Source organism: Polypterus senegalus, chromosome 11 (assembly GCF_016835505.1).
Source record: "Polypterus senegalus isolate Bchr_013 chromosome 11, ASM1683550v1, whole genome shotgun sequence".
Taxonomy (NCBI): domain Eukaryota; kingdom Metazoa; phylum Chordata; class Cladistia; order Polypteriformes; family Polypteridae; genus Polypterus; species Polypterus senegalus.
The window spans coordinates 26,452,316-26,467,355 of NC_053164.1; the positions used below are offsets into that span (position 1 = coordinate 26,452,316).

The 15,040-nt window shown below is 40.1% G+C and overlaps 1 protein-coding gene across 1 annotated transcript in view; it reads left to right on the plus strand.

The window, feature by feature from the left end:
* LOC120539724 overlaps positions 1 to 15,040 on the plus strand; it is a 136,475-nt gene that overhangs the window by 103,954 nt on the left and 17,481 nt on the right. Inside the window, exon 12 of the mRNA XM_039770108.1 lies at positions 12,979 to 13,128. Within this exon, the coding sequence (XP_039626042.1) occupies positions 12,979 to 13,128 (150 nt within the window). The remainder of the gene's footprint in view (positions 1 to 12,978; positions 13,129 to 15,040) is intronic.

The following is a 15,040-nucleotide window of genomic DNA, read 5'->3' on the forward strand; positions in this document are numbered from 1 at the left end:
GTAATGAGTTCGTGTTTATTGAGAGCGCGTTGTTGGCAATGTTCACATTGCATCATTCGGTTAGTGTTGTGTTTTTTCAAATGCGCGTTCAGATATCTGTGCACTCTGAAGCTTTTGGAACAAAAGCTGCATTGAAAGTCCTGTGTGGAATGCGTGTGTTCAGAGGAGGGTGTCTTTAAATGTTTTTCAGGAAGAGGAGAGTGGGCAGGTGACGTCACATTAGTGTGGCGAGCAAGTGGGTGTGCACGCTGTGTGCACATACCGACAGAGTCAAAAGATGTCACCAGAAGGTAATCACATGGGTATTTGAGAGGCATGAGAACCTCGTAATGCCCATGATCCAAAGAACCGCTAAAGAGCAGGGATATGACGAAACACTGGGCCGGATTGTAAACTCGAGGAGGGGCATAAGGACGTTCTTGGAAGTAAATGCTGATAGTAGCTGGAAGGATTTGGGACATTGCCACAATTTCTGCCTCGCCACCATAGACTCCGGACGTATTCATGTAATCAGCGTATTGTTGAGCAGACTGTATAACAATGCCTCTGTGACTAAGAACAACGGACACCACGTCACCTAAGTTATCCCAATGTTGGCAAACAAAGCTAACAGCCATGTTACGAAGTTTGAGAGCAACAGTTTCGTCAATGACATTTCTCCAAAAAAAACCTGACTGATAGAAACAAACAGTTACCTGAAGCAGGAAATTTCTATAACATTGAAAGAAGTGTTGTTTCCATGAAATACATTTCAAGCGGTAGCCATGGAGGGCAAAAGAATAGTCAACGTGGCTCACAGCTGGGTTTGGACCGCAGCACAGACCAAATGGAGTGAGTATGTGTTTGATGAGCTGTTTGATTTGGCGGGCAGTGGTTTGAGGTGCGTTCCTGAGCACGTGGGAGGAGGGGTAGAGTTTCTGGGCGGGGCTTCGTTGTTCCTTTCGCATGGTTTTTCATGGTGGACGCAGTTGGGTGTTGAAACCGAAAAGAATAATGAAAAGTCAACGTGGCTTAGACGTGCATGTGGACTCCTAGCACAGATGAAAGGGGCTAACTGGGTGGTCGGTGAGTTTTTGCGTCTGGGCACATGGGCAGGCAGTGTGAATGCCTAGAGAGCGAGGGTAGACACAGACCGGTGAAAAAGGAGTGCTGGTGGGCAGGGAAACGTGTTCCGTATTTCTGCAGGAGCATCTAAGAAGTCGCATATTTGTCGCGGATGCGAATTGCTGTATGTAGCGTGTAAAACAGTTTGCCATGGTGCACGCGGTTGTGCGTCGTGACCGAAAACTCAGTTTTTAAAGACTGCTCACTTCATTGTGTTTTAACCTCAGTTGTAAAGGATTGTTTTAAAGATCCCATGGGATACCCCTCGCAAACTGTTTTACACGCTGCATATGGCGATTTGGCGCAACGTGTAGGTGCATGTGGCCTCTACGACAGAAGAATATAAACGACGCTGTTTCTTCTGTGTCATCGTGTCCAAGTTGGTGGGCGTGGCTCTGCGAGTTGTCGTCGTATCCAATGGTCTTGGAGTTGGTGGGCGTGGCTCCATCCTGCGTGCGCCATAGGTGTCTTACTTGTCGGCGGCTCAGTGAATCCACGCCCCTTCCGGCGTGCTTTCCATGGTTGTCTTGCCTTAGAGAATTATATATATAGAGAGAATTATATATATAGATTCTGCCTAGCTAAGTGCTGTGATTGGCTAAGCAGCAAAGTATACATAGTGACTAAGTGAGTTAGTTAACGAGTGTTTAGTGATGTTGCAGTACTGATTATTATACAGGGCTCATTAAAATTGATATCATGAATGTATTAAAAGAAACACCTACTGTATTTCTTTAAGACTGTGTTAACAATTTCACCCTGATTCTGTTGTTTGCGCTCTATAAAATACATTGCAGTTGTATCCTTCATTCACTCTCCATGCTTTGATAAACATGTGTGTTCAATCCACACAGTCAATTTAATTGGGAAATCCTGTAATCCATTTATTCATTTATCAGAAGCTTTAATCCAAACTAGTTTACAAGGGTGAAAAAATAATTGAATAACATTATGTTGGGATTAGTGTGGTTACAAGTTCCACACGGCAAGATACGTAAACAAGCAAAAACAAGAGGATAAACAGGATCAAAGCTAAGAGCCAGAAGTGCTATAGATAGTAGTGACAGACATAAGCCAAATAAACTACAATGCAATAGAGAAGTCAAATTGTTGCTTTATTTCAATACAGAACTCTAGAATAAAACTATATCAATAAGCTTATAGGTAGGTATTCCCAGAAGAGAAGAATCTACAGACATGTTTCTATAAAATTGGTTTAAGTCAAAACACACTCTAGCCTAAGTAACTCACCTATCTTAACACATTTGCAAAATCATTATCTAGAACATAAAAACACAACATCTAAGCCTTAGAAAAAGGAAAAGGACATAAATATACTGTACTGTACACTGTAATGTAGTAACAGAAAAAATGAGTGAAAAAAAGTCCTTAACTTTATTCCTTCTCATGTCTCAATGTTTTTAAGTTTTTATGGCAGTGAGCATTGTAAACTCGAAACATTGTGTGTCGAGACATTGTAACCCGGGACCCCCTGTATAGAAATGTGACAGCTGTTTAAATTTGATTGCCTCTCTGATGGTGGTTATTTATTTCTGTCTTGGAAAAACAGCTTGTGTCTGTGTATGTTTATGTGTGTGTTCAGACACTGACTGCTTCAAATTTAGGAACACCTATTGTATGTGATTTCTTTCTCAATATTTATTACAGATTGATGCTGATCACAACAAAATTATGTCAACCTTTAACTCAGTTGGAATCACCAATAGTTGTAATGAATTAGCATAGTTTAGGCATTATCCTTGGTACCAGTCTGTCATTTAAAATACACATTACATAAATATCCAAAGCATGTTTTTTCAGTCTTAGAAAATTAAGATGTTTTTCTAAATGTGCAGGACACTGAGAAATTAATTTGGACTTTTTTTAGTATTAACTCCAGTTTTCAAGTCCTTACACTAGCTTTCAGTTAAGCTTAGGGCTGATTTCAAAATCCTCCCTTTAACATAATAAGCCTTCAATGGCCAAGGCCTTGCTTACTAATCTGAACATATCATCTATATATATAATTCACAAAGGCAAGACACCCCTGGAAAGCACGCCGGAAGGGGCGTGGATTCACTAAGCCGCCGACAAGTAAGACACCTATGGCGCACGCAGGGAGGAGCCATGCCCACCAACTCCAAGACCATTGGATACGACGACAACTTCGCAGAGCCACGCCCACCAACTTCGGACGCGACGACACAGAAAGAACGCCGTCATTTATATTCGTCTGTCGTAGAGGCCTCATGTTCCTCCGAGCCACCTTGACTGTTCATACTATGAACTTCATAGAAGCATGTTTCTCGCGGAGGTGAGTCGACATATGCAGCGTGTAAAATAGTTTGCGAGGGGTATCCCATGGGATCCTTAAAACAATCCTTTACAACTGAGGTTAAAACACAATAAAGTAAGCAGTCTTTAAAAATCGAGTTTTTGGTTACAATGCACGACCGCGTGCACTATAGCAAATTGTTTTACACGCTACATACAGCAATTCTCTTCCGCAACAAACATGTGTCTTCTTCACTCACGGACAATTATATGTTGCTCTCTCCAGAGTTCCATCTTTTCATTCACTTTCTGTTGTATCCTCAAACCCTCCCTTTTTAGACAACTGTGTCTTTCCAGAAGTGTTCAACCATCAATAAATAATTGTGCAGCGTTTGTTATGCCGTGGGTTCACTATTGTGTTGTCTTTTGCTCTCTCCAGAGTTCCGTCTTTTCTTTCACTTACTGTTGTATTCTCACACCAACCTGTTTTAGACAACCGTGTCTTTCCAGAAGTGTTTAGCGTTCAATAAATAATTATGTATGAGATTGAGCGTGTGTCTACCCGGCGCAGAGAGGCGTGGGTAAGCCTTTGAACCCCATTCGGGCTGCAAACCGTGGAATTCCCACTAAGTGCGACTCATACGCTCTCACTAATTATGTCCCTACCCTTTGTGCACACCCCACTCCCACCTCGCTACTACCATGGTCGGGTGTCTTGGTGGATTATATATAGAAAAGCAGCCAAAACCGCACAGAGCAATGAGACGTCTACGTGAGTCACAGGTGCATCTGGACTGTGTAAAGACGACAACAACTCAAGTGACGAGTTGGAGGTGGGAACATGAGCGGGCAGTGCATACTAAATGAGAATTCAGCAGACTAGCATGACGGAGGGAGCTGAATGGACGTCCTTCTCCTCTCCTCTCCTCCCATTCCACACAAAGTGCCGTGCACCCCCATCCCTCCGTCTGGCAGGAGAAGGCGCGATGACGGTCCACCAGTTTTCAGTCACGGACGATTGTGTGTTGGTTCGTTCCGTGCATTGTTACAATGTTGCTTTTCTTGCTGATTTATTACCTTACCGATTTTTCAAATGTTAATTTTCTACCTGTGCTTAAAAATCATTAAAAAAACGGCCTGATTATGCGGCGTGTGGTACACCGCGGGTTGGCTAGTTGCTTATAAACCAGAGCACAATTTACAATTTCAAGATGCTGGCTTACATCTGAGTCCAAAGATTAATACAAAAACAGGGAGTCTGAGCTTTTAGTTACAAGGCTCCAAAGCTGTTCAATGATCAGGTCAGGTCAGGATGGAGAGCATGCATTGCTAGAGCACGTTGCCACACCCATCATGTGACAAAATAGCTCATAATCCTAGTTGGCAATGCCAGGCAGACATGCATTTCAGTCAAACACTCCAGAAATGACCATCTATTTACCACAGCCTGGTGTTACGTGGGTGTCCCCTTGGACTGGTCCGTCTGCTCATGTCCTCAACAATGAGGATCATGTGAGCTGGATCACCGTCAAAGAGTCTCGCCACATGACAATAGTGCTGTAACTGATGTTCCTTCACAATGCAGGTAATGTGCCACATTTAGGACTCCATGAGCAACTGCTTGTTCGACACAAAGTCAAACCAGTGGTACCCATGGATTCTCCGAAGAGACACACACTTCTTTCCAGCAACATCATGACCCCACCATGCTCTCTTAATCTGTCTGCTGACTTCATAGGAACAGTCACCAGAGATATGAATGTCACTGCTGAAGTAAGTAAACCTCTCGATGTGGTTGGCACTATCTCTTCTGACAGACACAATGCTGATGGCTGTGCCCAAGAGTTCATTAAAGACCTTGATCTTGTTTTTATCCAGGTCACTCAGAAGCTCAGACACTCAGACTCCTTGCTCAGTCGCTCGAGAGCCCTGATCAGAGCCTCCATTGGCTCTGCGAAGAGTACAGTATCATTGGCAAAGTCAAGATCATTGAATCTTTCTTCAACAGATGCCTCAAAGTCGTTGGATCCTCACTACCCTTCCCAACACCCAATCCATGCTAGCATTGAACAAGGTAGGAGCAAGAACACATACCAGATGAAACCCAGAATCAACTGGGAAAAACAGAGAGGTTCTCCCTCTACTCTGCACAGCGCTTGCAGTACCAGTGTACAGGTCAGCCATGTTCAATGAACTGCCTGCTTGCATAAATCCAAGCTGCCAAACTCACTAGTTTAGCCTAGTGTGCTCTGACTAGAGCTGCTGATTAGCTGTGCATACTGAATCTCTGTTTGTTAGTCAATTGTACAAAAATATAACTAATACCAAATTTAAAAACCTTTACTAACCGTCCTCTGTTCTCCTCTTGCCTATGGAAAAGCCATCTTAGATAAAGGAGCATTGGAATCATCAGATGGAAAGATTCATATTGGACAGTCCAGCACATACTCTTCCATAGGAATACCCAGGAGGGTGTGGGAGGCTAGTTGGCCAATGTCTCCAGGATTATGACCATACCTAACTTTGTCTTTATTTTTACTTTGACAGTTTTCATCTCCTCCATTTTTAATTGGCCATAGTTTAATTAATATACAGATATTGGTTTCCATTTATGATAATCAGTTTCTATTTTGTTTTCTGATTATTTTAATGAATGTGTATCGTTATATGTACTAATCCTGTGTTTAGTAATTAGTATAATCTATACTTGCATTTTTATTCATAGTGATCTGTGCCTGCAATCAGCGAATAACCCCATACAAAAATAAGTACTATTGTATTGTCTATGTGTAACAACTCCAGTGTTGTGGAGAAAGCTGTCAGTAACCACAAATAAAAAAAGTAGTAGTTGTACTTAATTTGCATCACTGTTAGCTCAAAGCCCCTGAACTTGTCATGTTTAAGAAGGTTACTTAAATATATTAAGGTCTTGGATGTAAAACGGCAACATTCATGCAGACACTTCTCTGGGCATGCTAGAATTTTTGATTGAGGTCTGATTATGTTTCTCTGGGAAGTATTTGGTGAATGAGTTGTGCTTCTGTGTTCATTTTCTAGAAGCCATACCACATGCAATTCAGAACAGGTAGTCCATCTAAAGTTAAGTATCCTCGGGCCTGGCCAGTACTTAGATGGGATACCATCTAGAGAACACGCTTGGGTTGCTGCTGGAAGATGTGCTGGTGAGACCATCTGAGGTGCTTACCCTGTGGTCTTTACGTGGATCCCAATGTCACCAGTGCAGTGATGGGGACAATGTGCTGTAAAAATATGGCACCTTGTCCTGACTCTCTGTGGTTATAAAATATCCCTGGGCCTTTTTTTGTAAAGAGTAGGGCATTCCTGATGCCCTGGCTGCCCAGTAGTTCTGGCACCCTAATCATTCCCGGTCTCTTATTGGCTGACTATCCCTCTCACCCTGTAGGTGTTGATAAAGTTCTGCGCTGTTTAAATCTTGAAGGATCAGTGCTAAGGATTACATTACTTTTCATGCAGTGGTCTTAAGCCATTATTTGTATTAGCTCATAACTACATTTAGCCCATATTTAAATATTTTTATCTTTTGTCTCAGCTTATACATTGATTTACAATAAAAAATAAAGAAAACATGTCAAAACTCTTAAGTCTCTTTAATTGGTTTGTACTAGCAAAAGTTACCCATTTAGCTTGTTTCAAAATGAGCCTTCCAATTTGTTTTCAAGATCATATTGTTCTTACAGATGAACAACAGTTGATAAGAGATAAATGATGACGTTGTTGTGAACTCATAAAAGCAACCTGGTCAATGCAATGAGCACACACATATCTTAGTAGCGGCAGCAGGGCCCTAGCACAGCATAGGGCATTTATGTGGATTTACCAATAACCCATTTCTCCAAACTAATCAGTACTTAAAAGTGTTTGATCTGTTTATTTCATATAGGTAATCATTTGTTAGCCCCACTCACACAAGCGCAAATCGTAATTAACAAATTAACCGGCTGGCACATCTTGCGGAAGGAAAGAAAAGACATACACAGGAATAATGTGCAAACTCCACACCAAGGTGTGAATGTTTGCGTGGAAATTCAGGAAGCATGCTTATTGTAAAATTATGTTCTGGCATTTTTCAGTTAAAGGAGACTTAGGATTTAAGCGAAGGTGGTTAAAAATGGCACGATAAAATTGCCATGTGTTGCATTCTGAATAGAACATGATAGTAAGAATTTCACTGTATTCTATATGCATGAGAGTAAAGTCCCTAAAAATCTCTTATTCAATTCAATTCAGTTTATTTTTATAGCACTGTTAAATGAGTTCAGGTGAAGAATGCAGTGACAAATTTTCAGGTAAAATTCAAATACAAACTTTACATATTACTAATTACATAATGAGTATACATAAAGTTCATGCAAAAGTTTGCTGATGACTCTGCTATTGTGGGCTGCATCAGGAGTGGGCAGGAGGAGAAGTATAGGAAGTTATTCAAAGACTTCGTTAAATGGTGTGACTCAAACCACTTACACCTGAACACCAGCAAGACCAAGGAACTGGTGGTGGATTTTAGGAGGACCAGGCCCCTCATGGACCCCGTGATCATCAGAGGTGACTGTGCAGAGGGTGCAGACCTATAAATACTTGGGAGTGCAACTGGATGATAAACTGGACTGGACTACCAATACTGATGCTCTGTGTAAGAAAGGTCAGATCCGACTATACTTTCTTAGAAGGTTGGCATCCTTCAACATCTGCAATAAGATGCTGCAGATGTTCTACCAGACGGTTGTGGCGAGTGCCCTCTTCTACGCGGTGATGTGCTGGGGAGGCAGCATAAAGAAGAGGGACGCCTCACACCTGGACAAACTTGTGAGGAAGACAGGCTCTATTGTAGGAATGAAGCTGGACAGTTTAACATCTGTGGCAGAGCGACGGGCGCTAAGCAAACTCCTGTCAATCATGGAGAATCCACTGCATCCACTGAACAGTATCATCTCCAGACAGAGGAGTAGCTTCAGTGACAGATTGAGGAGATCGTTCCTCCACCACACTATGCGACTCTTCATTTCCACCTGGGGGGGTAAACGTTAACATTATTCAAAGTTATTGTCTGTTTTTTACATGCATTTTTATTACTCTTTAATTTAATATAGTTTTTTGTATCAGTATACTGCTGCTGGATTATGTGAATTTCTCCTTGGGATTAATAACGTATCTATCTATCTATCTAAAGACACATTTTTTAAAGCAGACTGGAAAACAACTAGTTTGAAACTGATTAACTTAAATGGAGCCCAGCACTATCTGTCCATTAATTTAAACTTCTGAACTATTACCAGATGACAGGGGAAGAGAGGAAAACAAACACTCCAGTCAGTAGCATTCCTGGAGAAAATAAACCTCTGAAAGGTTCACAGTGAGTGGCAGTCAAATTCATTTTGGAGTGCTGGGTTGGGGAGGCCTTAGCATGAAACGGTGCCTTTTGGTGTCCATAGTGGGTAGTCTACACTTTTAGACTTAAACTACTAAACAATCTAATAACAGAATCATTCTATCGATGGTTCCAATGCTTGAAGTACCTCAGATGTCTTTTCCATGAACAGGAAAGCAGCTTAGCAGTAAAGTAGCACTAAGCACTGGCACAGCAGGATACAGATAAGAGAAAAAGAATGGAGGAGGATTAGTAATGGTTCAGATTTATTATATTACTTTTATTTTTGAACAAAAAGGTAACAAAAAAGCAAATAAATAAGCTAATAAAAAACAAAAAGCTAAAAAGCTAATAACCAGAATATAATATGCAAAGCTAATCAACAGCTCTAATCAGGGTATGCTAAACTAAAGAACTGAGTCTTTGAAGCATCTCCTTTATAAGCAGGCAGATTATTCCATAGTTTTGGGGCCCTGTAACTAAAAGCTTGACCTCCCATTATTTTATTAATCCTTGGAATCTTTAGTAAGCCATCTTGAAATCTTGACATGCAATCTGTTTGTAAGAAATAAGAGGCTCATATAAGTAATCTTGGCTTGGACCATTTAGGGCTTTATATGTAAGAATTTTCTAAATTGGTTCGAATTAAACGGTAGTCATTTTAAAGACCTAAAGATTAGTGATATGTGATGGCACTTTGTAGATCTTGTAATGATTCTTGCAGCAGTTTTTTTTTTTAAATTAACCATAAGTTGCATATGGAACACTTTTATAAAACCTATGAATAACACATTGCAGTAATTAATTCTACTAGCAATAAATGCATGAATTCATTTCTCAGTATCCTGGAAAATCTAAGTTAAATCAATAACATATTTTTTTTCTGCAGCCTACTACTGACAACACTTTAAAGGGAAGTTCAGGTATTTTAGATATAAAGATAAAAGGAATTAGCTGCTTGTTTCGTGCTTATTTAGCACTACATGTTATTAATCCAAAAATGTAACATGTTTATGTTTATTATAATACATTGAAGTGAAATATCACTGTATTTAGGTCTCTTCTTCTATTCTCCTTTTGTTTTCTTCCTAGAACATACCTGATAGCTTAGTAGTTTGATACTCATTAATGATGAAGTTCCATGCTCAATAAACCTTTTATCTCCCCTATTATAATGGACTCATCACTGACTTTGTGCCTACCAACCTCCCACAGTCAAATCAAACATCATGTCTGACTAAAGACTAAACAAACTCCACATAATACAAATGAAACAAAAAATGATAATTGCATTTTCTACAGTCACAACCCTACTGTTTCATATTCACATTCTTCTTTTTCTTCTTTCGGGTGCTCCCGTTAGGGGTCACCACAGTGGATCATCTTTTTCCATATCTTCCTGTCCTCTGCATCTTGTTCTGTTACACCCATCACCTGCATGTCCTCTCTCACCACATCCATAAACTTTCTCTTAGGCCTTCCTCTTTTCCTCTTCTCTGGCAGAACTATCCTTAACATCCTTCTCCCAATATACCCAGCATCTCTCCTCTGCACATGTCCAAACCAAAGCAATCTCGCCTTTCTGACTTTGTCTTCCAACCGTCCAACTTGAGCTGACCCTCTAATGTCCTCATTTCTAATCCTATCCATCCTCGTCACACCCAATGCAAATCTTAGCATCTTTAACTCTGCCACCTCCAGCTCTGTCTCCTGCTTTCTGGTCAGTGTCACTGTCTCCAACCCATATAACATAGCTGGTCTCACTACCGTCCTGTAGACCTTCCCTTCCACTCTTGCTGATACCCGTCTGTCACAAATCACTCCTGACACTCTTCTCCACCCATTCCACCCTGCCTGCACTCTCTTTTTCACCTCTCTTCCACAATCCTCATTACTCTGTACTGTTGATCCCAAGTACTTAAACTCATCCACCTTCGCCAACTCTACTCCACGCATCCTCACCATTCCACTGACCTCCCTCTCATTTACACACATGTATTCTGTCTTGTTCCTACTGACCTTCATTCCTCTCCTTTCTAGAGCATATCTCCACCTCTTCAGGGTCTCCTCAACCTGCTCCCTACTATCGCTACAGATCACAATGTCATCAGCAAACATCATAGTCCACGGGGACTCATCAAATCTCATCTGCAAACACTGTTTCATATTCACATTACATAAAAATATTGAGAAATTGAAAAAAAAAATTGAAATTATGAAAAAGTAGGCAAATAGTATCAACAATATTTAAATGACAGGAAATTTTGCAATTTTATAAATTTGTCTGGTAATTGTAGTTATGGAAAAATAAGCACATTTTTATTCCTTTAACAAGTTAGGAAAAATAATAAATGGTTTATCTTTAGTGATGCTCTGCCAAGTTTCTAATACAGCCCCCCTTTTGCTTGCCCTTTTAATTTTTTTCTTTAGCATGTAGCAGCCATGCTCAATTTGATTTAAACTGGGTGATTGGCTTTTCTGTTCATGAATTTTCCATTATTTAGCTTTGAAAAACATCAGTGTTTCCTTAGCAGTATGTTTGAGATCATTATCTTGTTGTAGGATAAAACACTGAAAAGATGGTTTTTATACCCTCCATAACTGATTGTGCAACTGCTGTCAGCAATGCCATCATCAACGAAGATAAGTGTGCCAGTACATGTGTCAGCTATACATGCCCAAGCCAAAACACCCCCACTACCATGTTTAACAGATGAGGTGGTATGCTTTAGATCTTGGGCATCTCCTTTTCATCTCTTTGCTCTTGACATCACTCTCTCATCAGCAGTGGAGTTCTTCCTTAGCCTACCAGTTCATTTGCGATTACTGAACCCACCAGTGTGTTCTTTCTTCTTAGTGATATTCTATACAGTTGACTTAGGTAATCTTAAGGCTTTACAGATGTCTCTAATAATGGTTTTATTTTTTTTCAGCCTCATAATTGCTTTTTTGTCTTTCATTGGCTCGACTTTTGCCTTCATGTTGAATAATGATAACTACAGACTCCAAAGGTAGTCTCTAAGTGGAAGCAGGCCAAGGAATCTTATGTCTGAGTATTCAGAAACACCTGTGACGCCATTTGTCTCAAACATTATGGTGCCCTAAAATGGGTGGGGGGCATGTATAAAAGGTGTAATTTCTACTGTACTGTACATGGTGTGACAGAAAGGCAATGTGCACTTTAATCATGTCTTGATTATTTGATTTCTAATTTTAAACTGTGGAGCAGAGGTGTAAATCAAAGAAAAATGTTTCTTTGTTCCAAACTAGATAGATAGATAGATAGATAGATAGATAGATAGATAGATAGATAGATAGATAGATAGATAGATAGATAGATAGATAGATAGATAGATAGATAGATAGATAGATAGATAGATAGATAGATAGATAGATAGATAGATAGATAGATAGATAGATAGATAGATAGATAGATAGATAGATAGATAGATAGATAGATACTTTATTAATCCCAGAGGGCACTGATAATATATTCAAACAGCATTTACAACTTGCCTCAGCCTCAGTCACCAACTATCGCACAAATGAGAAGCTTCAAGACCAGCTGCAGGGCAGACTTTAAAGAGGCTTTTCAAAAAAATTCTTGAAATGAAATAATGATAGGGCGTAAAAATTATATTTCCACGTAAACAAATACAACAAGGGAATGAACTTGATGAATCGTCTATGGTAGTGTGCTCCTGATTCAAAAGATTGTCTGGTAATGAAAGATTACAGAATTAACTGCTTACTTTGTGAAAATGATTATTGGTTCCATTCCAAGGCATCCAACTTTTATCTTTTAAAGCAGGGAGGAGTGAAGACAGAGGGCAGAGGTAGTGGGGATGATGTGGTTTTCTTGTAGGGGTAGAGGGATTTATTTGGAGATTACTGATTGGAGCCCATGCCCCTACAATATTTTGCCATCTTAGTATTCCATCAAATTATCACTAAAATTTTAATTTAATCACTAAAATCAGAACTGCATTCTTAATGAGGCTCAAAAAGAAAATTAAGTGTGTTTCGTCACAACACACATGCAATAAAATCAGTACAATCTGCAAATTATTAAAATAAAATGTAAAAACAAACATATGCCTTAGTACGCAGTATTTTAGCGTCATACAGTATGTTGGTTGTTTATGTAAATCACCAAAAGAATGCAGAAATTCACTTTCATGTCTTTCTTGCAGGGCTAGCTTTCACTAATGGGGAGCGCTGGAAGCAGCTCCGCCGTTTCTCTCTCTCCACATTCAGGGATTTTGGTATGGGGAAGAGGAGCATTGAGGAGTGGATCCAAGAGGAAGCCCGGTATCTTGTAGAGGAAGTTCGAAAAAATATAGGTGAGTTACAGCTAAATGTTCGATAGCAAATTTGCAATGACAATCACATCTTTAAGAAAAAGCAGATTCAAGAGGAACTCAGACTGGAGCCTTCTCATTATCGTTCTTCTGTGCCTTCTTCAGCAGCATTGAAGGTGTACCTCCAGGGGGCTGAGTAAAACCCATATTTACATATCCTGCCATCCTACTCTGTCTTAAAGGCATTTTTCTATGTGCATACCTAATTTCTTTTTTAGATTAAATCAAGATATATTTCTTTTATATCTGTAGGAACAAAAAAATGTAAAATTGATTATCAAAACACAGCATCTCATTTAGCTGGTTTTTGAAATTGAAAGTATTTGTTTTATCTTGCCCAAGAGTAGGTGTGTATCTCAGGTGAGCACTTTATTGAAATCATGTTTGAGAGTAATTTTTTGATAATTTAGGATACCCCTTTGAATATTGCAGTTTGGAAACATAAAGTCTTAAAAGGGTGGCATGGTGGCGCAGTGGGTAACGCTGCTGCCTCGCAGTTAGGAGACCCGGGTTTGCTTCCTGGGTCTTCCCTGCGTGGAGTTTGTATGTTCTCCTCATGTCTGCGTGGGTTTCCTCCCACAGTCCAAAGACATGCAGGTTAGGTGCATTGGCGATTCTACATTGTCCCTAGTGTGTGTGTGTGTGTGTGTGTGTGTGTGGTTGCCCTGTGGTGGGCTGGCACACACCTCGATTTTGTTTCCTTCCTTGAGCCCTGTATTGGCTGGGATTGGCTCCAGCAGATCCAGCGGATCCCGCTTAAGTGGTTAGTTTATTCTTAAATTGTCCCCTATATTATTTAAAAGTTTTCAAGGTCTCATTTTCAGTTTCATAACTAAGTAGATTACTGCAGATTTCCCACAACACTTTGTGTAGATTTTCTGTAGCAATTACTGGCTTCAGTATTAAATACACTTCCATTGAACTTGTGTCACAGAATATCTATTTTTCCATCTATCGATATATTTATTTTCTAAATCCAGATATGCAGGTTAGGTGGATTGGCAGCTCTAAATTGTCCTTAGTGTGTGGGTGTGGGTGTATGTGTCCATGCGGTGGGTTGGTGCCCTGCCCAGGATTGGTCCCTGCCTTGTGCCCTGTGTTGGCTGGGATTGGCTCCAGCAGACCCCCGTAACCCTGTGTTCGAATTCAACGGGTTGGAAAATGGATGAATGGATGGATGGATAAATCCAAATATCCAGAGCAGGGTTTTGAACAAACTGCCATCCATCCTAGTAAGCAAGCACAGAGTACAATGAAGGAGCAGTTCCTGGACAGTGTACCAGTCCATTGCAGGGTAAACACCCACTTGGACACAAATACACACTAAAGTCAAAGTAACATATAATTCATTGCCTAATAGAAAGAATTGCGGTGGATTAGTTTTATGAATGCCATTAATGATTTTGAAAGCCTGGTTTGAGTTCAAATGCAGCCTTCTCTGCTAAGGACTGAAGAGGGCTGATTAGCCTGTCAGAGAAGGGCAGCACCTTTATCCTGTGATACATTTAATTGTTCTTCTCAGCACAAAGGTCAGTCTTTCTTGTTATCAAAACCTAATCACAATTCTCCAGATACAAATTCAGTAGCATATTACAGACTTGGAGCATAACATCCACTAAATTTAATACTATTCACAGATACATACTCCGGGCACTGTAGATTTCTCTTTACATTCCAAAGATGTTAATATTAGATCTATTGGGCATCTTAAATGACCATTTGTCACTGCATATGTGTGTGTGTGATACTGGGCCCAGTTGTGAACTAGTGCTTTCAAAAGGGCTAGCTTCAGTCTTGCACTTGATTCTCCTGGAATAGGCTTACACCATCTCATGATCCGGACCTGGACTGTAGTTTTTACAATAAAACCTAATATTTTATTCTCATTTTTAAT